This window comes from Dysidea avara, chromosome 1, assembly GCF_963678975.1.
Source record: "Dysidea avara chromosome 1, odDysAvar1.4, whole genome shotgun sequence".
Taxonomy (NCBI): Eukaryota; Metazoa; Porifera; class Demospongiae; order Dictyoceratida; family Dysideidae; genus Dysidea; species Dysidea avara.
Genome location: NC_089272.1, coordinates 20,731,313 through 20,753,775, shown reverse-complemented (window position 1 = coordinate 20,753,775; position 22,463 = coordinate 20,731,313). Strand labels below are relative to the sequence as shown.

Below are 22,463 nucleotides of genomic sequence, written 5' to 3'. Positions count from 1 at the left end.
TAAAAATAATGAAATTTTACAAAGCAACATACATGTTATACACAGAACAAATATATAAAAATTGTCTGCTGTGTTACAGATAATTTTGACATTTACAATAGTGGTATGTTATATGTAGTGTAATAAATAAAGCTAATCCATTAGTTACTTGATACTCAACATATTGTATGTCCTCTTGATAAGCATATGTGTCTTGTAAAAATCTTACTGTTGATGTGCAGGAGTCAACTGCTTCAATTCCTAATGAAAAGAGTTTATCAATCTATCAAATGTATATTTGACTACATCGGCAATAACCTGACATGTATGTAATCATGCAAGTCTAAATAACATTCATTACAATGGGTACAATAAATGTGTAAGGCATCAAATGTTTAGCTCTCAGTGAGGAAGGTACTAATGCCAAAATCCTGGCAATCATTGTGTTTGCCATCACATACAACATTGTATTAAGTTCTTGGCATTCATTTTCCCATATCATCACTGAACATCATTGTTTTCCTGCTGATACTAGCATAAGTCACCCATTACATATTATTTTAACTCACTAAACAAGCTACACAACAGATAAAAGCAGAATAAAGGCTAACTAAAGACTTGCTGAGCTGTACTGACCAACCATATAACATTTCCTTCAGTATGCATAGTTTCTAATGGTAAACTGCTTCAGAGACTCTATTGGATACGCGATGGTGCAGAGCAAACAAAATTATTAACAAGTATCGATAACTTCTCACCACAACAATACACATACTTACAACTTGGACCATTTAATAGAGGGGACATTTGCAGGCGACTTATTGCTAAAGCTGTTCTATGTATGGTAAGAAATGATGTGCTGCAGGCTGCAGGCAGCAGGCCCACTGCAGCTGTGTGCTGGCCAACCTTCTGGATGTGAAGCTGCCATTCATGCTATGAGGGCTGTGTTTGATCCTCCGGATGGTGAGGCTGTTTTACAAGTTGATGCCACAAATGCTTTTAACTGTCTTAATCGACAAGTGGCTCTAACATTTCTGCCATTTGCCCTTCTTTTGTTTGAATCCTGATTAATACTTACCGTGATGAGTCTAAGCTGTACATTGATGGTAGTTATCTTCTCTCTCAGGAGGGCACAACCCAGGGGGATCCCTTGGCTATGCCAATGTATGCTCTTGTGGTTGTTCCCCTCATTCAGCAATTAGCTGACATGAATGTTTCCCAAATATGGTATGCAGATGATGCCTCTGCTGGTGGAGACCTTCGGGGTCTTCGCTGCTGGTGGGATAAGTTGTCCCGTCTTGGCCCTGACTACGGCTATTTTCCAAACCCTTGTCTAATAGTAAAGCCGTCTTTTCTTCATCAGGCTAAGACATTGTTTCGTGGAACAGGTATTGTTATATCAGATCCGGGAAAGCGTCATTTGGGTTCAACAATTGGCTCAGAGGATTTTATGGCTAATTATGTTGAAAGTAAAGTTGCTTCATGGGTATTGGAAATTGAAAAACTGTAAGAAATTGCTGTCACCCAGCCTAAGGCAGCATTTGCTGCTTTCACGCATGTGTATTTACATTGCTGGTCCATAGTCTTTACTATTAGACAAGGGTGTGTTACTCCATAGTCTTTCCAACATCTTGATGAAGTTCTTAGTGTTTGTTTGCTGCCAGACATTACTGGTAAGCCAGCCTTTGGACCCTTAGAAAGAGAGTTGCTCTCCTTACCTGTTCGTGTGTGTGGCTTGGGTGTCATAGTCCCTTCTACTCATTTTTTCTCTTCCTTTCCTACTTCCAAGCACATTATAGCCCCTCTTGTTGACCAGTTGATGAAACAATGTTTGTCTTGTTCTCTCGATATTTACCATCAGATGTTCCAGTGTAAGCGTGAGGCAAGGTCCTCATGCCATGCTGTCTTGTGCACCTTGTCTAAGTCTTTTCCTGATTGTCTCTAGGGATGCGTCGATTTCGCCAGCAAAATTATTGGAATAATAGGAATACAAGAGCAACAAGCAAAATGCTGGCAAAATAGGAGCAAAATCGAGCAAAATAGGAGCAAAATCGAGCAAAATAGGCGCAAAATAAGCAAAATTTGTTAATCTCAGATCTGTTTCAGACAGTGTGAATGTAACTGCATAACTAACACAAGTAACAACTTACCATAGCTACGTTTAACACTCGTACGTTAAATGAGTATGGCTCTAGCTGAACTTTGACCCGAAGGCGAACCCACAATACATGTTAGCGAATAATCACGTGTGAAATAGTGTCTACAATGGATGTGATAGAACGCATTGACTACAGTTCAAGTGCTGAAAGCGATGTTAGTGAAGTAGATGACAGTCTTAGCATTGTTAGTAATGATGATGACCGTGAATCGTCTCGCGAGTCAGATGTTACAACAACTTCGACTAGTACAACTTCGAGGACTCGTTCTACCGGAAGTGCCAGCAACTCAACGACGCCAACGTCTAGTGGAGTGTCCTTGCTTAGTGTGCTAAAGGCACCAAGTGCATCTGACTTCTCTCGTAAGAGAAAAATTGCCAAAAATCCACCAGCTGGCAGGAAGAGAGCATTACATTCGAATTCGCAGAGCAACCCAAAAACGATCAAGCCCCAGCAAAGAGTAACCGAATATTCCAAGGAACCCTTTACTGTAGCTACTGGAAAGCTTTTTTGCCAAGGATGCCGGGAAGAGTTACCCCTCAAAAAGAGCAGTATTGAGTATCACTTAAAGTCTACTAAACATGCTAATGGAAAGAAAAAGCTGCAACAAAGGAATGTTAAAGACTCAGACATTGCACAATCTCTGCAAAGGTATAATGCAGAAGCTCATGGGCGAGGTGAGACTCTTCCGGAACAACAGCAGGTTTTCCGAGTCAAAGTGGTCAAAACATTTCTTCAAGCGGGTGTACCACTAAGTAAGGTTGACCAGTTTCGTAGTCTTTTTGAGGAGACAGGCTATCGCCTTACAGATCGCAGATTTATGTTTGACCTTATTCCTTTTATTTTAGAAGAAGAAAAGGCACGTATTAAGCAATCACTCCAGGGTCAGTTCTTGAGTGTCATTTTTGATGGTACCTCTCATAGTGGAGAGGCATTAGCAGTCTTAGTGCGCTTTGTAAATGATTCTTTTGAAATTCAACAGCAGCTTCTAGCCATCCAACTGCTTTCAAAATCTCTCACTGGGGAAGAAATTGCACACGAATTGGTACAAGTGCTTTCAGTGTTCTACAGCATTTCTTCCAGCCATCTTATTGCTGCTATGCGAGATAGAGCATCTGTTAACAGTGTAGCAATGAGGACATTGAAGATTGTTTACCCTAATGTAATAGATATTGGATGCTTCAGCCATGCTTTTGATCGTGTTGGAGAGCACTTCAAAGTACCAACCCTGACTGAGTTTATTGGTAATTGGCTAGCACTTTTTTCACATAGCATTAAAGCCAAATTTCTATGGAAACAACAAACAGGAAAGGCAATGGCATCGTATAGTGCTACCAGGTGGTGGAGCAAATGGGAAATTTTTAAGCAAATAATGCTCCAGTTTGGTGATATCGAACCATTCCTAAGTGAAAATACAGACTTAGGCCCTGCATCTCGTCCAAAGTTACTAGCTATTTTAACTGACCGTGAAAAGCTTGAACACTTAAAGCTTGAGCTTGCTGCTGTTATTGATTGGGGGGAGGTGTTTGTTAAGGCTACATATAACCTTGAAGGAGATGGGTCACTGAGTTTCACAGCTTATGAAATAGTACAGACTGTTGTTGCAGCAGTCAGGGCAGCTCATACTCCAAACACTGAAGCTGTTATTCGCAGTATCACTACTCAATCAACTGCACAGCAGAGGCATCGCAGCTATGCTCGAAGCTGTATGCAACCAGCTCTAGATTACTTTCAAGAACTGCTAGATTCTTCCTTAAAGGAGCAAATTTTAGTTTTTAAGGCTGTGAGAGTTTTCAATCCGCACAAGATAGTAATGCTTAAGCCAGATGTTTCTCATGTAAATGCATTGCAGGTTGTTCCCTTCTTTAAGGATGACGAGCTTGAAAATTTGAAGGCTGAACTTCCTTCTTATGTAGCTAAGGCGGATGGTATTAGTGATGAACTTGCTGCTCTGGAATGGTGGAAGCTCAATGCAACTGATTTGCCTTTATGGTCAAATGCTGTAAAGAAGGTCTTGACCATACAGCCCTCCTCGGCTGCTGCAGAAAGGGTGTTCTCACTATTGAATTCAGGATTTGGTGACCTACAAGGAAATTCTTTAAAGGATTATATGGAGGCATCAATCATGCTAAGATACAATCACTAATATCTAAACACCATAGTGTATGTAAACAGTGCTTATTGATTATTACATGTAATTATTATTATTACATTGTACACCAACTATGGAGAAAAATAGATTGTTGACAAGCAAAATATTGAGCAAAATAGGTAGGTAAAAAAAGAATTGCTGGAAAGAAAAATAGGTGAGAAAAAAAGCAAAATAGACTCATCCCTAATTGTCTCTCACCTTCTTTGCGACGTGCCTTTGAGGCTGCTTCTGAGTGTGGCTCATCAGGCTGGTTGACTACCCTCCCCATCGCTACACATGGATTTGCCATGTCCAAGGGTGAGTTTAGGGATGCTCTTTGTCTACGTTTTGATTGGCAGGTTCCTAACCTGCCTCTGACTTGTGTGTGTGGCAAATCCTTCACTGTACAACATGCCTTTAGCTGTCCTTGTGATGGTTTTCCATCGATTCACCACAATGAACTACGTAATCTAACAGTGGAACTACTTAGTGAGGTGTGCACTGATGTTGGCATTGAGCCCGCTCTCCAGTCTCTGGATAGCGAGCCTCTTTGGTATGTCACTGCTAATAGGGAGGATGGTGCGAGACTTGCCCGGGACGTTTGGGGCCCGAACAGGCAGCATGCGTTTTTTGACATTAGGGTGTTTAACCCATTTGCAAGCTCCTATTCGCGGTCTCCTTTGTCCCAGTGCTATGTTACCAATGAGCAAGAAAAGAGGCGTACTTATGATGAGAGAGTGAGAGGGGTTGAGAGGCATGTTTCTCTCCTCTGGTGTTTTTCAGCTAGTGGTGGCATGGGGCCATCTGCTACCACAGATTACAAGAAGTTAGCTTCCATGTTGGCAGACAAATGGGATATGAACTATTATAAATGCTTGTTTTGGTTGAGATGTAGGCTTGCTTCTCACTGTTAAGGTCTGCCATCATGTGCCTGAGGGGACATCGTCCCATACCTGCTTGCGTTGATCTGGCCTATTCCGAGGGCAGGCTCAATGCCAATGCCCTTGTGTAGTTTATTTTACTGTCGCTGGTGTTATCCAGCTGTCCAGCACTTGACAGCCAGTGCCGGGGGTGGTGCCAAGGGCATTCCATCTAGCCCGGGGAAAAAAATAAAATAAAAATAGAGGGGACATTGTTCTCTTTGATTTCCAAGCTTTAATTGAATTTGACCAGCGGGCCTCAAGTTATGAGCAAAATGACAGTACCTATAACCACTGTGGTTTCAGTTTAACCTGAATAACTCATAAATGGCATATCCAATCTCCATAAACATTTCTGTTACAGATTGCTATATGGTAGTTGGATATCCCATACAAGCCTCAAAGTGATGGGATAAGTGATTTGTTAGAATTATTATGTGAACTGTTGGAAAGTTGATCATTGAGTTAAGTATTGCTGTTATAATACATATCGGTGTTTGAGGAGTGGTACATGATAGGCTCTACTGTTTCGCACATAACTTGCAATGTGCTGGTGTACAACTTGGTACCCAAAGAGACCAAAGGCTGTGATATTGAATAGTCCAAATCAAAAGTTTATGGTGAGGAAATACAAATGCTCATTGAGATGTGTGTGGTAAATGGCAACTTATGCAATTACAGCATATGAAGCTGAAATTTCATGTCTGATGGACCATTCTTAACTATGTAAATAAAAGATTTGTATTAGAACAGGATATGCATGATTGTGACAAGCTTTTGCATATGCAGCTACATAAAATTTATGATGCTGTGTAATATTTCATATCTGAATTTTGTTTGCACTTAACACTAGTTACTGTATCTATAGTACATCATGTGTACAACTGTATTTGTGTAAACTTTACACCTTAAAGCAAACAATATGTTTTAAAGAATTTACTACTACTCTAATAGAATACTCACTATTTTAATAGAACAATCAGTTTTGGCATTTAGGTAGTTTAAGCTTTAGATAAACACAACGGTCACTTGAGTAACACATTCACTGCAAGTGATACAGATATGTAGAATGATCAGTAGCACATCTAACCTTTGTGGTGGTAGTCATTTTGAATACTATTCAGTCACATAGTTTATAATGTGTGATTTACAGTCAAACGTATCACTTTATCAAAGGAGCCACCTGGGCTACATTCACAATGTAACCCAGTTCGTGACTTTGCCTGGGCTAAATCTGAATGTAGCCCAGGTTACAACCAGGTAGCAATTATATAGCCAAAATCAATTGTGGGGATTGATTGATTAGTATGCACAACTTGGATTTGGCCATGAAACCACTCAGGTGGAAAGGATATTATCATCCTTGCTACCCTACAAGTTGAAAAATGCTGGGCTAAGGTGAGAACTAGTGCTACCAAACATTTCTGCATGCTTTTAAATATGGATCCACAACCATTACTGATAACACAAAATTACCACTCTACGTGGGTATATACGTAACTATTGTACAAGCAAGCTTACCCAAGTACAAACTCTGTTAAATGGTTCAAAAAAACATTAAACACGTGTAACCAAAATATCCCCATGGATTAGTCTGTTTATTATAGCCAGAACGTACCAACTACTGACCCATAATCAAATCTTTTAGGCATGTATATATAATACATCCAGTGGTTGCAGGCTTGGGTGATTGATTGCCTGCCTTTCAGGCTATTACGATATGGATTGGAAGTGTTACAGGCATTCTGGTTTTTGCCTGATATGTACGCCCTCATCCCTCGGGCCTGTGGCCTTGGGCTGTCAGACATACATATCAGGCATAGCCCTCATATGCCTGTGTTACAACTTTACATAGCATTTATTACAACCATGCATATAGAACAAACTCACGCAAATGATTTTCTAAATGAATGTATAGGTTTATGGTGAGCTTTCATCCTTATTACATCATGAGTTATAGATGACATTAATGGTGCAGCCACAGGAATGATGCTATAGTGCTTTGTTTTCAGTGATACAGAAACAAATATATGTCAGGTTATGGATAAGCTTAGGCTGAGATCAGATGATGGCTACTTAAAGTTTCAACAAATATGTGACCAGATCTACAAAAACCCAACATAATTAGCGCAAGCCTAATTTACAGTATAAAGATTGATTACAATTGATTAAATACTTGCCTAATGGAAATTTTAGATGCTTTGTTCTTTATAAAGAAAGAGACCGACCATGAAAATTTGAATATCACCTATTTGCCTACTTGTTGCAGTAGATCAAGTGGAACAAAAGAGCACTTGTTTTTGTCAAGTCAAAGAGATAGTACTTTCTTCATTGAGTTCATCTTTCTTTGTGGTGAAGTAAATTGATACAAGGAAAAACTTACTCAGAAATGGTATTCATGATGAACATGATGGTGCAAGTCCCAACACTGCATTTCATTGTGTTTGTAAGTTACAATTGTACATGTTTCACTATAGAGCCTGAAATTAATTTTGTCTATACTTGCTGAACAAATCAACCTTTCTGTTGTAGCTACTGTAACTCCTACAGTTCTCTGCATATGAGGCTGAAACTTCAATTATAAACACAGCAAAAATAGTGTTCCAATACTACCCCCATCTTTATTCAGCATTAGAACAATTATTTTAAAAAACTTCCTAAAAACTAGACAAAACAAACCTCAAATCTATAAATGAATTCAATGTTATTCACTATTGGGGGCTGTGATCTGTTTTTGTTTCAGCCAAGGTAGAATTTTTGTACTATTAGTTCCAGCACCTAAACATATATGGAACAAATACAGTCAGTATTTGTGTATGAATTATGCTGTGAAAAATTCCAAAACTCTACTATTATGTCACATCCATTAACATTAAGCATATCGATTGTGTGTGTGTGTTTCAGTATAATTATTATGTAGATACTGTCAAATTAAGGATGTGATATGTATGTGCTTCATTTAGGTAGTTTAATGTACCCATCATGAATATTACCTGTTCTTTTTCTGTCTGCAATAGTTCCTGTACTTTGTTCTGAGAACTTGTTAGAAGTTGCAGTTCTTTTGTATGTAACTCCTTCATCTACAGAGTGTAACATAAAATGATGAAAGTAGTATATATACAGGAGCATAACACAATAATTTTTTATTATGTACATTAAAATAAAACTTTTACTTAATGGCCCAAGCATAGAAGCTTGATCAAGACACTCAGTAGTGTTTTGTACACCCACAATAGCTGGTATACCATGCCGGCCAGTGTGTTGATAACGGGAAGAACAAAAAGATATTAACACATGAGCAGTTCCATGGTTTCTTCCCAAAAAAAAGTGATTTGTCCTCTACTTACATATGGCAGGCGACATAAACACTAAAATTGAGCAAAATTTCTCTAGCCATCAGTCTATGGATTGATTAACTACTTTGGTAGTTAAAACAAAGTAACTAGAGTAAAATTCATGGAGTTATTTATATAACAAAAAAACCAAACATGTGTAACAAAATTGCAACATCAAGATACCCTAATAGAACATTGGTATGCAAAAGGCACCTGTCTGGCTGAAGTGATATCTTAACAGTAAAAAAATCACACCTGTATGTAGCTTTAGTGCATTATTGAGTTACGCTTGTCTGAAGGCATCATCAGGCAGTTAGAGTAGAAAATTCCATTGAATAGAATAAATCATTACAATTTGTGGGTTAACTGAAGCATTTGATTATGCATAACCAATACTGACATGGCACAGTGAAGACTGGTTAGGAAAAGTATAATACTAGGCCAGGGAAATGGTAATTTAACAACCAATATAAGATGACTGATTAAGTTATATACAGGTTGGATTTTACACCAAAATACTTGTTTGAAACTTTGCTGGATCCTTCCACTAAAATAATTGAAACACTCTAATTGAGCAGTCACTCTGCATTAAAATACTTTAATGAAGTTTTGTCAGCTATCCCACCAGTAACTTGCATTGAAGCTTACACAAACTAGCTAGTATAGATTAGCTAAATATAGGCTAGCTAACTTAAAGCTACTCTCCAGCTTAAAACTTTAAACATTTAAAATAAAGATTGAAGTGGTATATTCTAGTTTATGGCTAACTAACAGTGTGTCCATAGGTTTGGGAAGCTGCATCTTCAGCCTCAGGATAAGAAGTCATATGATGGAGTGTGTAGCAGTATGCTTGTCAGGTTGGAACAGTTCCATGAGGAGAATTCCTAGTCTAGTGTCCTCATCCTCTTCATTGCTCATTGATTTCACTCCAGCATACCACAGCTGCTATATACATTTCACATCATATGGTTTAATATCTCAGGTGTGCTTTGCAAACTTATTAACAGGCACTGTAGGTTAACTAAAATACTTAGTAAGCCTCTTCATCCTTAGTAGCTGAATCTTGTTTTAAAAATGTGGTTTCAAAGGAGCAGCTTTCAGTGTTGACAAGTTAGCTAGTATCAGGACACATAATGGTGTGTCAAAGCCAATGTATCCGGGTGTGCAACAGACAAGTGTGTATTTTACAGGAACCAAGAAAATGAGATTTCATGCATTTGTACCTCAGTAACAGCTGAACAGAAGAGCCTGTTTTTTCTTTGCAAAATTAATTTAGGGGGGACGTCTTCCATATCAAAAATTTGAGATAAATCGGTCCAGATATGCTCCTTCAAAGCTTGTTTTATTTTCCATATTTTTCTTCATCTTGTGATTAATATTTCCTTTTGCACCACTTACAAAAATTTCCATAACTTGCACATGCTTTATTGGAGTCTTTTAATTTGGAGGGTATACGTATTATAGTGCATTTATCTTCCAATTCATGATAGATTGGTAAAAGTGGCAAAACCTTTAATCATTGTAGACCATTGTAGGCTGACCATTGTAGCACAAACCTTTTGTGATTTGAAAGCACTGGAGTATCAGCTTCTTATGCTGCACCTACAGGGGCTTCAATTTATTTTTGCATACTTTGCAAAAATTGCTACAAAACACAAAATTAATGTGTAACTCGGTTGCTGTGAACTTTGGCACAAATGAAGAGCGTATAAGGGTAAATTCATGTACCACATTTGCTGTGAATCTGATTAATATCTGAGGGTTTATTCATGTAAAAAAATCCATCTTCTGTCACGGCTACAGGGTAACCAAGTATGGGAATAACTTGAATACTGGTGTGTACCATATAGCAGGTTATTGTAGCGTATGAAATTTCCCGCAAAATTTATAAATAACGACAGAAAATTTAGCGATTGTATGACAATGCTAAAATTTAAACCTTGTTTTTAAGTAATATACACACAAATATGCAATGTGGTAACACTTGTAACAAGTGCAAACTAGTTTTGTTTCAACTAGTACAGTGAAAACAAAGCGATTCATGCTGCGTGGTGTTGTACACACAACTGTTACATCGCTTTGTTATCTACTGTCCTTCACATCCCGGGCAGTATTCATCATAACACTATACCCTGAATGGGCTGGGAGAAAGATTTAATAGAGAACTGGACCCTTGCTAGCAGGCCTGCAGGCTAAATGGCATAGTTTGAGCCATTAGTTAGTTTGGGTCACGTGCACCTTTCCCTATCCACACTTCTTGCTTCGACTCGCGTAACTGTACACAGCTGCATCCCTGGCTTTAGCTGAGCAAACGTATCTTTTCAGAGTGCTTAGTGATAAAGCTGTGACCTTAAACTAAATCACGCGATAACAGTAGTATCATGGTGCTAAAATTCTCACAAATTAAATTTTAGTGAATGACCCTAAACGCTAAAATTAATTCCTCACTACAAAAATCCGCTACACGGTACATAGGCCAACTGCCTTTTGATACATGTAGTTTCAATAGCAATAGAATACAGCTACAAAGTTGTAAACAGAAACCAAACAATTGTAAAATCACCGGATCAAGACACTCTAATAGAGCAGTCACCGCAGGGTAAAATCAGTGCTCAAAAAATATCGAAGTCCACACCAGGGACTTCCACACCTAACACCCACATCCTTAACCACTGAACCACTGTTATCTTGGCTGATCCTCCCATTTAATTTCTGCCTTATAACCAAAAATTCTTTTTATAGTAAGCTTATACGTTTCTAGATCCACCGATGAAAGTTCTAGATTGTTCTACTATTTATGTTTCATTAGACATCCTTAAAAATGTGCAGAGTATTGCAATAATATTACTAAATGTTGAAGTGAAGCATGCAATAGATCTACCTACAAAAGTTCTAGAACATTCTATGCATACAGTATATAATAGAAGTCCTCAAAAAAATGTGCACTCTATTAGAGTATTACAATAATATTACCAAAAAGCATGCATTTATAAGTCTGTCTTCCGTAATCATCATTGTGTCTGTACAGATAAGAAGAAATATGAGTAAAAAAAACCCAAAGTCAGCCATAGGCTGGTTTTGTGGCCTTATAAAGTACAAAAAGAAGTGGAATCCACACAAAAACAGCCAAGCTGTGAAAAATGGTGCAGCCTTAAAACTCTTGATGAAAATAGTTGTGAAATCAAAGGTGGCAGCTAAGAAATGGCTGCATTGATGTTAGTGCTAATAATTTAAGCATGCACCAGATATCTAATTTTATGACTTTAGATAGACGTTTATATAATTAACTTTTGTTGTGTTTGTAGTATCTGCTGTTTCATGTATGTAATTAATGGGTGTACAGGAGTTTCAGCCTCAATCCTAAATCTTAATTATAAATAGAGCAGTCATGTGTATAAATATTTAGTTAGACATCAAAACATGGTGTTTTACAGAATTTATTAATCCAAAGGCTAGCGCAGGGCCTGAGGGTTTTAAATTCTGTGGAGCCCTGTGTTTCAGTGTCTAACTTATTTAGACCACAGCTCGTTGTTGTACTTTCACAGCTGCTTGTGACATGAATAATGTAGCATTGAGTAGTTGAGTAGCGTTAACAAGCCCATTACACCTTCTTGTAATTAGTACGGCACTTGCTGTCCACTTAAACGCCCATGTGGTGCCAATGTTACAGGGATGACATTTCCATGTTTTGCACTGCCCCAGAGACAGAGATCTATTGAGACATAAACAAGGGATCAGCCTGTAAGTAGCCAATGTTATTTGAGTATTTCATCTTGCTGTGGTCTAATTAATAATCCATAATCACCTCATGCCCACATCAGTTTTTGCTACACTATGTGTTGGGAACAAGCAATACTAATAATGATGACTTAAATGAAAATCTTAGTGTACTACATTAGAATATAATTTCATAGATCTATTCATGAAACACTGGAACATTTCTATGTGAATTATATTAAAAGTACTCAAACAATGTGTGTTGTATTGGAGTACTACAAAAAATATAAATAAAGTAGTCAACACAAGTCGTGTGATTGAGATACTCTAATAGAGCAGTCGGCCTCGTTGCGATTTGCTGTCACGTCTACCAGCTACATCACTTATGTAAACAATGTTCAGCAACTAATATGAAGCAAAATTAGTACAAATGTCTCTTATAATCTAGTTGTTCTGTTTACCTGTAGGAAAATAAAAAAGATAAACAAAAGCCAGCATATACAAATCTAAAAAGAATAATATCTAATCCAACACATCATTGCAGCTGTTCCTTGGCCAGTACCTTTGATATCACATCTAGTCTATATTTGAAAGGCCACACTGTTTTAGATTAGATAAAACTTTACCTTTCCAGTGTAGTAAACTTAGAATTTCATTTATTTATAAGGTAGAAAATAAATGAGGTGAGCAACTAAAAGCAGTGGCTAAGTAGTAAATATACGTGTGAGGTCCCTGGTTCAAAACTTGGACGTTTTTCATGGACTTTTGTTACTTATCAGTGACTGTTCTAGTAGAGTATCTTTATTGTGTTGGTTTCACATGTTTGGTTTTTGTTTTATAATTATTTTTTTAGCTAATATTTTCAGTCATTTCAAATCATGCTTATTTGCAAAGTTTAATCTTATTTCTGTAAGTTATTTACTCTGCAGGCATGACAAAAAAAAAATCACACTTGTAATTTTGAAATCATTCATAACTTGACAGTACTTCTATCAATCCCAGCATTAATTGGGCTATGCTCTATATACCCTCCAAATTTTAAGAAAATCCTTTAAAAGTTATAGCAATTTTTGTAAGTGTTGCAAAAAGAAAAAGATGAACATCTTTCACACAAAATGTGAGATAAATTGGTCCAGTTGTCTTTGAGATATGTTCCTTCAAAGTTCATCTTACTTTCTTTGTATTTAACTTCATCCCTAGGAATATTACATAGAAAAGATAAGTTAATTCCATTTAGTCATTACTGAGGTACAATTGCATGAAAACTACGTTTGATTACTGTATACCATAGATTATATATTTGTTACCCGGGATATGAAACGGAGTACTTCGCTTTTGACACTCCACGTTGTTAACGTGCTTAATTAGAATGTACTATAGTAACACACATGTAATGGGAAGAACGTAAAAGACTGGCTAAAAGAAGTATCTAAAGGTGAGCTAGTGTATAAAATCATTAAGTTAAATTGTGTATTTGCAACCTAACTGGAGTTAAGCGTCTTCTCTAGCAATTCAGAACAAGATCCAGAAGGGTGGGGTGCCAGTAGTCACTGGCAAGGTCTCTGAACAAGGCGATCTGATGGATCTACTGTTAATTGATGATGCTGCTACGTACCAGACTCCCATGATACTACATTCCTGAACAGATGTATGACAGGTATATATGAATGTACGAGAATTTGCTAAGAATTGGTGGAGCTGTATCATATCCTGAATCTCATGTGACAACCACCTGGTCTTAGTATTTATTACAGTAATGTACCACTCTGCGTGGGCAGTTCAAAGGCACCGCCAGTGCCATAATTTGTATATTGCACTGCTGCAGACCACAGTGAGTGCATTATAACTTATAACGCACTGGTTGCGGTTTTGTAGACCACAACGAGTGCATTATAAGTTATAATGCACTGACTGCAGTGCAATATACAGATAATGCACTGGCTGCGGTTTTGTGCAGCATAGCCCAAGTGCCGGTGGTGAAGACCACTACGACACCTCACCTAATAGGTGGAAGGGCACTTCACAGATCACTCGAATTCTTTTATAGCCTGACATGTAAAGGTCGATTGTGGGCCATAACGTCACCAATACGTATAATGTTTACAAGCAGCCAATGGCGATCGAAAAAGCCAACACGGGTGGCCACAACTCTAGTCTACATATATCTAATCCAAAACAGCCAAGCTGTAAAAAAGTGTGCGGCCCTCAGAAAGGCTATTGTGAAAAAAGATGTGAAATCCAAGCTGGCGGCCAAGAAATGGCTGTGATGGTAGGTTAATGGTAAAAATTTTAATAACGACAATTCAGGTGAATTTTTGTGCCGCTTCACAAAATTTACCTGAATTGTCATTATTAAAATTTTTACTATTAACCTACCATCACAGCCATTTCTTGGCCGCCAGCTTGGATTTCACATCTTTTTTCACAATAGCCTTTCTGAGGGCCGCACACTTTTTTACAGCTTGGCTGTTTTGGATTAGATTTCATTTCTTTTTGTATTTGTATACCCCAAAGCCGGCCCATAGGCCAGCTTTGAGACTTTTTTAACCTATGTTTTTTTCTTTACCACAGGAAGAAGAAAAGATGAAGTAGATGTACTTTAAATATTTTATCAGTAAATGTACAAATTATATATATATATATAATAACCGGATTTGCGAAAAGGGGCCTTCCACACACATCCAATTTGCCAACTTTGACAATTGATAACTTCAGATTGGAAAGAGCTATTGCCTTGAAATTTGGGCAGTGGTGATTTCTTTGCAGCTGAACTCTCTACTTGATGGTTTCTTTGTAGCTGAACTCTCTACAAGGTAATTTCTTCTATATAGCTGATCTCTCTACAGGGAGATTTGTTTGTAGCTGAACTATCTACAAGGTAACTTCTTCTAGCTGATCTCTCTACAGGGTGATTTGTTCGTAGCTGAATTCTGTACAGGTGATTTGTTTGCAGCTGAGCTCTTTACAAAATGGTTTCTTTGTAGCTGAACTCTCTACAAAGTAACTTCTTCTAACTGATCTTTCTACAGGGTGATTTGTTTGTAGCTGAACTATCTACAAGGTAATTTCTTCTAGCTGATCTCTCTACAGGGTGATTTGTTTGTAGCTAAATTCTGTACAAGTGATTTGTTTGCAGCTGAGCTCTTTAAAGAATGGTTTCTTTGTAGCTGAACTCTCTACAAGATAACTTTTCTAGCTGATGTCTCTACAAGGTGACTAGTTTGTAGCTGAACTCTCTACAAGATAACTTTTCTAGCTGATGTCTCTACAAGGTGACTAGTTTGTAGCTGAACTCTCTACATGGTGGTTTCTTTGTAACTGAACTTTCTACAAGGTGACTTCTTCTAGCTGATCTTTCAATAGGGTGATTTGTTTGTAGCTGAACTCTCTACAAGGTAACTTCTTCTAACTGATCTCTCTACAGGGAGATTTGTTTGTAGCTGAACTCTCTACAGGTGATTTGTTTGAAGCTGAACTTTCTAAATGATGGTTTCTTTGTAGCTGAACTCTCTATAAGTTAACTTCTTCTAGCTGATCTCTCTACAGGGTGATTTGTTTGTAGCTGAATTCTGTACAGATGATTTGTTTGCAGCTGAGCTCTTTACAGAATGGTTTCTTTGTAGCTGAACTCTCTAAAAGGTAACTTCTTCTAACTGATCTTTCTACAGGGCAATTTGTTTGTGGCTGAATTTTCTACAGGGTGATTTCTTTGCAGCTGAACTCTCTACTTGGTGGTTTCTTTGTAGCTGAACTATGTACAAGGTAATTTCTTCTAGCTGACCTCTCTACAGGGTGATTTGTTTGTAACTGAATTCTGTACAGGTGATTTGTTTGCAGCTGAGCTCTAAACAGAATGGTTTCTTTGTAGCTGAACTCTCTACAAGGTAACTTTTCTAGCTGATGTCTCTACAAGGTGACTAATTTGTAGCTGAATTCTCTACATGGTGGTTTCTTTGTAATGAACTTTCTACAAGGTGACTTCTTCTAGCTGATCTTTCTACAGGGTGATTTGTTTGTAGCTGAACTCTCCACAAGGTAACTTCTTCTAGCTGATCTCTCTACAGGGCAATTTGTTTGTAGCTGAACTCTCTACAGGTGATTTGTTTCAAGCTGAACTCTCTACTTGGTGGTTTCTTTGTAGCTGAACTATGTACAAGGTAATTTCTTCTAGCTGACCTCTCTACAGGGTGATTTGTTTGTAACTGAATTCTGTACAGGTGATTTGTTTGCAGCTGAGCTCTAAACAGAATGGTTTCTTTGTAGCTGAATTATGTACAAGGTAATTTCTTCTAGCTGACCTCTCTACAGGGTGATTTGTTTGTAACTGAATTCTGTACAGGTGATTTGTTTGCAGCTGAGCTCTAAACAGAATGGTTTCTTTGTAGCTGAACTCTCTACAAGGTAACTTTTCTAGCTGATGTCTCTACAAGGTGACTAATTTGTAGCTGAATTCTCTACATGGTGGTTTCTTTGTAATGAACTTTCTACAAGGTGACTTCTTCTAGCTGATCTTTCTACAGGGTGATTTGTTTGTAGCTGAACTCTCCACAAGGTAACTTCTTCTAGCTGATCTCTCTACAGGGCAATTTGTTTGTAGCTGAACTCTCTACAGGTGATTTGTTTCAAGCTGAACTCTCTACTTGGTGGTTTCTTTGTAGCTGAACTATGTACAAGGTAATTTCTTCTAGCTGACCTCTCTACAGGGTGATTTGTTTGTAACTGAATTCTGTACAGGTGATTTGTTTGCAGCTGAGCTCTAAACAGAATGGTTTCTTTGTAGCTGAACTCTCTACAAGGTAACTTTCTAGCTGATGTCTCTACAAGGTGACTATGAACTCTCTACATGGTGATTTCTTTGTAACTGAACTTTCTACAAGGTGACTTCTTCTAGCTGATCTTTCTACAGGGTGATTTGTTTGTAGCTGAACTCTCTACAAGGTAACTTCTTCTAGCTGATCTCTCTACAGGGCAATTTGTTTGTAGCTGAACTCTCTACAGGTGATTTGTTTGAAGCTGAACTCTCTAAATGATGGTTTCTTTGTAGCTGAACTCTCTACAAGTTAACTTCTTCTAGCTGATCTCTCTACAGGGTGATTTGTTTGTAGCTGAATTCTGTATAGGTGATTTGTTTGCAGCTGAGCTCTTTAAATAATGGTTTCTTTGTAGCTGAACTATCTACAAGATAATTTCTTCTAGCTGATCTCTCCACATGGTGATTTGTTTGTAGCTGAATTCTGTATAGGTGATTTGTTTGCAGCTGAGTTCTTTAAATAATGGTTTCTTTGTAGCTGAACTCTCTCAAGGTAACTTCTTCTAGCTGATGTCTTTACAGGGTCACTAGTTTGTAGCTGAATTCTCTACATGGTGGTTTCTTTGTAACTTAACTCTCTACAAGGTAACTTTTTCTAGCTCATCTTTCTACAGGGTGATTTATTTGTATCTGAATTCTGTACAGGTGATTTGTTTGCAGCTGAGCTCTTTAAATAATGGTTTCTTTGTAGCTGAACTCTCTACAAGGTAACTTCTTCTAGCTGATGTCTCTACAAGGTCACTAGTTTGTAGCTGAGCTCTCTACATGGTGGTTTCTTTGTAACTGAACTCTCTACAAGGTGACCTCTTCTAGCTGATCTTTCTACAGGGTGATTTGTTTGAAGCTGAACTCTCTACAAGGTAACTTCTTCTAGCTGATCTCTCTACAGGGAGATTTGTTTGTAGCTGAACTCTCTACATGATGGTTTCTTTGTAGCTGAACTCTCTACAAGGTAACTTCTTCTAGCTAATCTCTCTACAGGGAGATTTGTTTGTAGCTGAACTCTCTACATGATGGTTTCTTTGTAGCTGAACCCTCTGCAAGGTAACTTCTTCTATTGATCTCTTCACACGGCGATTTGTTTGTAGCTGAACTCTCTACATGGTGGTTTCTTTGTAGCTGAACTCTACAAGGTGATTTTTTCTAGCTGAACTATCTCTTTCCATAGTTGCATGAACTCCCTACAAGGTAACTTCTTCTAGCTGATCTCTCTACAGGGTGACTTGTGTGTAGCTGATCTCTATACAGGTTTCTTATTTCTAGCTGATCTCTTGAATTCTCTTCAGGGTGACTGCTCTATTAGGATGACTGCTCTATTAGAGTATCTCGATCTCGCACTTGCTGCACCAAGTTGGATTTCGTGTTATAACTCCGTGGCTTTAAGTCTGATTCTTCTACACCATTGATGAGCCTTTCTAAAATGATTACTCCATCTGTATAACGATTTTCAAAGCATTACCCCAAGCGGTTTATCTGGTAGGCGTGGCAAGCAGTCGTTTTTTTATTAGCTAATCTCGATTGCGTAATTGTTACACACTGTTGGTTTTTTCGTTGTATCTTCCTGTTTTTTAACCCGATTTCTTTCAAACCACAAAAGGTTTGAGGTTCAATAGTTAACCTATTCATCCACCGATTTTCAGCTTCTTCCCATACGCGGTTTACCCTGTAGGCGTGACAACATATTGGTGTTATTTTTCGTGAATAATCGCTCATAACTCTTTGCCTGTTTATCGTATTCCAGCCTAAGTTGGTACCGAGATGCGCCTTTGTATCCCACTTCTGTGTGCCAAATTTCAAGGCAATCGGATATGGCATTCGAGTTTTATAGCAGTTTTTGTAAGTGTGCGACAAGAAAAAGAAAAATAAGAAGAAAGAAAAACGAAGAAACTGAGCCAATTTTTGAAGTCGCATATCTCGGGAACGCGTGAAGCGATTTCGCTCAAATTTGGAATGTAGAGTGCTGCAGTTGGGGGGCATGTCCACAGCAAAACTCGTCTTGTTTCATCAAGGAAGCACAGAGCTACGGAGGTGCGAAAATTGCGTTTTCTTTCTTCCTGTCAATATACTCACGGGTGTTACGCGCCGGCTTCTTGGGCCGCACGACACACTACCGTGTGTCTTGATATAAACGTACTTATACACCTTACTAGTCTGGTGCCATCTTAGCCCAGATTAAACTGTAGTCCACTTAGACAATGACTCAATAAAACAACTATATTCTAAATAATACTAACCTTTATGTTCGATTGTGGTAACTAATACTAACCTTTATGTTCGATTGTGGTAACCAGTTTTGTCATGTCACCAGATCCGAGTTTAGCCAGTGTGAATAGTAAGAATTAGACTAGTATCGTTTAGTAGTTGGGTTTTGTTTACTTAAAACGTCTACTTAGCTACTTTTTTTCGCTCGAGGGAATCACTATGGCGATTAGTCTGGCGCTTAGTCTATATGGCGATTGAGTGATCACGCTGGCATGTTGAGCACTACATAATGAGGGTCGAACAGCGAATGCAGGTTAGTGATATAACCCATAGCGTACTAGCTTTCTATGCTTTCAATATCTCAGGTGGCTGCAGTACTGCAGGGGGAACGTCATCGCAACGTCCGGCTTGGTTACCCACAATCGATGTTAGAAACCTGGCCTTTATAAGTGTTACAGCTGTCTTGCGAGACTCTCCCCACCTATTAGGTGAGTGGTACATAACAGTTATACAACATGCACTCGTTCTCTGCCTGTATAAACGCACTTGCCTTCGGGCCTAACGGCCCTCAGGTTCGTGCGTTTATATCAGGCAGAACACTCGTGGCCGTTGTATAACTATATAGTATTATAGCACATCTGGACCACAGCACATCCGTATTTCTCGCCAGTGGATATATTGCATCACAGATGTGAATTACAAAATAATTGTATGTATACAGTACACAGACGGTTTGGCATATCTTGTAGCTGAGCCTGACTAATCATGCAACAACATAAATATGTAGCACATACCTATATACTACAGCATAAGTAATTAACATTACTGTACAAGATTTTATGATGCATTAATGTGCTACAATTTCAATATTTTTACTGTTGCGTGGTTTACAGTTGAATTAAACAATACAAGCCAGTATAGTGGCTAGGTACGATATAGATTTTGAAACTTATCATCAGTAATTCTCCACACTGGTGGACAGTGGAGACCACCATTTGTGAGTGACTGTACAGTATTATTATTGTTTGACAAGATTGTGTTAAACAACACAACTGTACTAGGATACTGCAAACGCCCTTAATAACCAGGAAACTTGTCCATGGTCTCATTTACACCAGTACGTCCCCTTCCATGGGTGTACGCAGGAATTTTGAAAAGAAGTTTCCACTGTACAGCTAAGTGACTTATATTAGAGTATTTTACATTACCTGACTGCTCTATTAGAATATCTCAATCTTTCACGAAAATCATAATTTAGAACAATGCTATAAGTGTTGCTATCACTTAGAAGCTATTATTTTAACTAAGATGAAAGTTTAAAATATGTCCTGTCCCTTGATAGTCTGGAAACCTGAAGTTTCAATTTCTTAATGTTTCAAGTAGTTTATAAAATCCAAAGGGGTTTCCTGAAACTCCTGGAAATCTCCCTCGATATCCCCCTGCCTTTTACCAGAAATACTGCTACAGCTTGAATATATTTTAGGTCACTTGGTTCTAAATTCCTCAACATTGTGTGTTGACAGTCTTTTTGTTAAACCATCTGCCTCTTGTGCTTCTAAGGTGTTCCAAATATGTGATTGATCTCACTGTTTCGTAGATCAGCTCTATTCTCATTGTAATCTGTCACTGGATATTAGTGAATAATTTTCCTTCCTGTGTTGGAATGTAGTACGACGGTTGCTTTCCAATAAAATTCTATCTGTTTAATCAACATACAGTACTTGTAGGTAATGTGTAGTACCACTGAATGAGCCCTAAAAAGATAGTGAATTCTGTGAGTCATGAAAACCATCACAAATTATGTGGCACTTCATTATATCACTCATGCAAAACTTTAATAACAGTAGACTACTTTGCAAAACAAAAGTACTAAGTGGTTTAGCTTGGCAGGTACACAAAAATTTCTTGTTGCTAACAGCAGCTCTTGCAAACAACTATCCACAACCTGACATCTCAGTCTGAAATTGATAACTAACCAGGTAATACAAATCTTACATGAGTCCTTTACCGTAGAAAGCGTCAAACAGTTGAAACAGAGGCATTAACGCAATGAAATTGGTACACAAAAATAAGTTGTAGCAGCTGCACGTCAGTTTCTTACAAATTGTGTAGAAACATCAAAATAAGGTCGAATTGACCGCTTCTTTTCAGTAACACAGTCTTTTTCTTACTTAATTTAAACAAGCAAACAACGAAGTAGAGTTAACAGTTTCGCCTTATCACTGAACTAAAACGTGGAGCGCATAGAAATAATTATCAACGTGGATTGGAATTTTGGAATGTATGGTTGCTATTGGAGCGCGCCGCTACGTTTCATATCCCGGGTAACGAATATACAATCTATGCTGTACACACACTTGTCTGTCGCTTGTCTGGATGCTTTCCTTGGCCACACGACACACTGTAGCATGTGTCCTGATTGTAAAAATATTTAGAAATTGTACTGAATGCTTGGCAATGATTAGGCTGAGATTAGAGAACTTATAACTGCATTTGTAATAAAATATAATATCCTAATGTTTTCTCTTACCAAACCTGGCATGCCTTGTACTTGTGCCTTATGCTTACCACTTGAATTTTTTCAGCACATTTCTTGGCTATCTCCACTCGTAAGTGTTTCATAGAAGCTTCCATTTTTCTAGCATTTTAATTTGTTAATATGCTATACTCTATGTACACGTAAGGTACTAACTTGCCATTTTGTTTGTTTTTTCCAGCAATCTGATCACAATAAGCTTGGGTTATCAATTTCTGGTATGTGACTAATTCTCTGTAACACAGAAAGTTATAAATTACTGACATACAGTATACTGACAGTACTTGCACAGTTATTATGAATGATGACCAAATATGTGTAGTACAATTTTGCAGTACATAAGCTGATTATAAGAATGGTTTTAATTTGTGACAGCAAATTCATTATATTGTAGTAAGAATACCAATCAATAAATAACCCTAGCAATACATATACATGAGCAGTTATAATGTTTTAAGTATAGTTTGAATGCAGAGGGCTGTATGGCTCCTTAGGTTGCATATTTTGAAGTCCAGGCAGAACGGAAATTTTGTGTCATCAATTACGAGGATACACACATGCTTGGTTTTTATGCTTGCCAAAAAAAGCACTTAAAGCCTCTCCCCCTATGCACTGGAGAGAAGCTGGGGGAGTCTTGAGTGAAGCAAACTCTAATAAGTCACCAGCTCGATTGTATC

At 38.0% G+C, this 22,463-nt stretch overlaps 1 protein-coding gene across 3 annotated transcripts in view; it reads right to left on the bottom strand.

Annotated features, from left to right (window-relative positions):
* Nucleotides 1-22,463, bottom strand: part of LOC136258763 (1-phosphatidylinositol 4,5-bisphosphate phosphodiesterase beta-4-like) — an 84,660-nt gene continuing 62,197 nt past the window's right edge. For 2 of the 3 annotated variants that reach the window (XM_066052121.1, XM_066052128.1), the window contains exons 37-40: nt 21,943-22,020; nt 21,819-21,888; nt 8,180-8,266; nt 1-240 (exon numbers count right to left, since the gene is read on the bottom strand). In XM_066052121.1, the coding sequence (XP_065908193.1) occupies nt 205-240; nt 8,180-8,266; nt 21,819-21,888; nt 21,943-22,020 (271 nt within the window). In that variant the 3' untranslated portion in view covers nt 1-204. Of the gene's footprint in view, nt 241-8,179; nt 8,267-21,818; nt 21,889-21,942; nt 22,021-22,463 lie in introns of those variants that run through there. The other variant, XR_010702991.1, reaches the window with a different exon arrangement.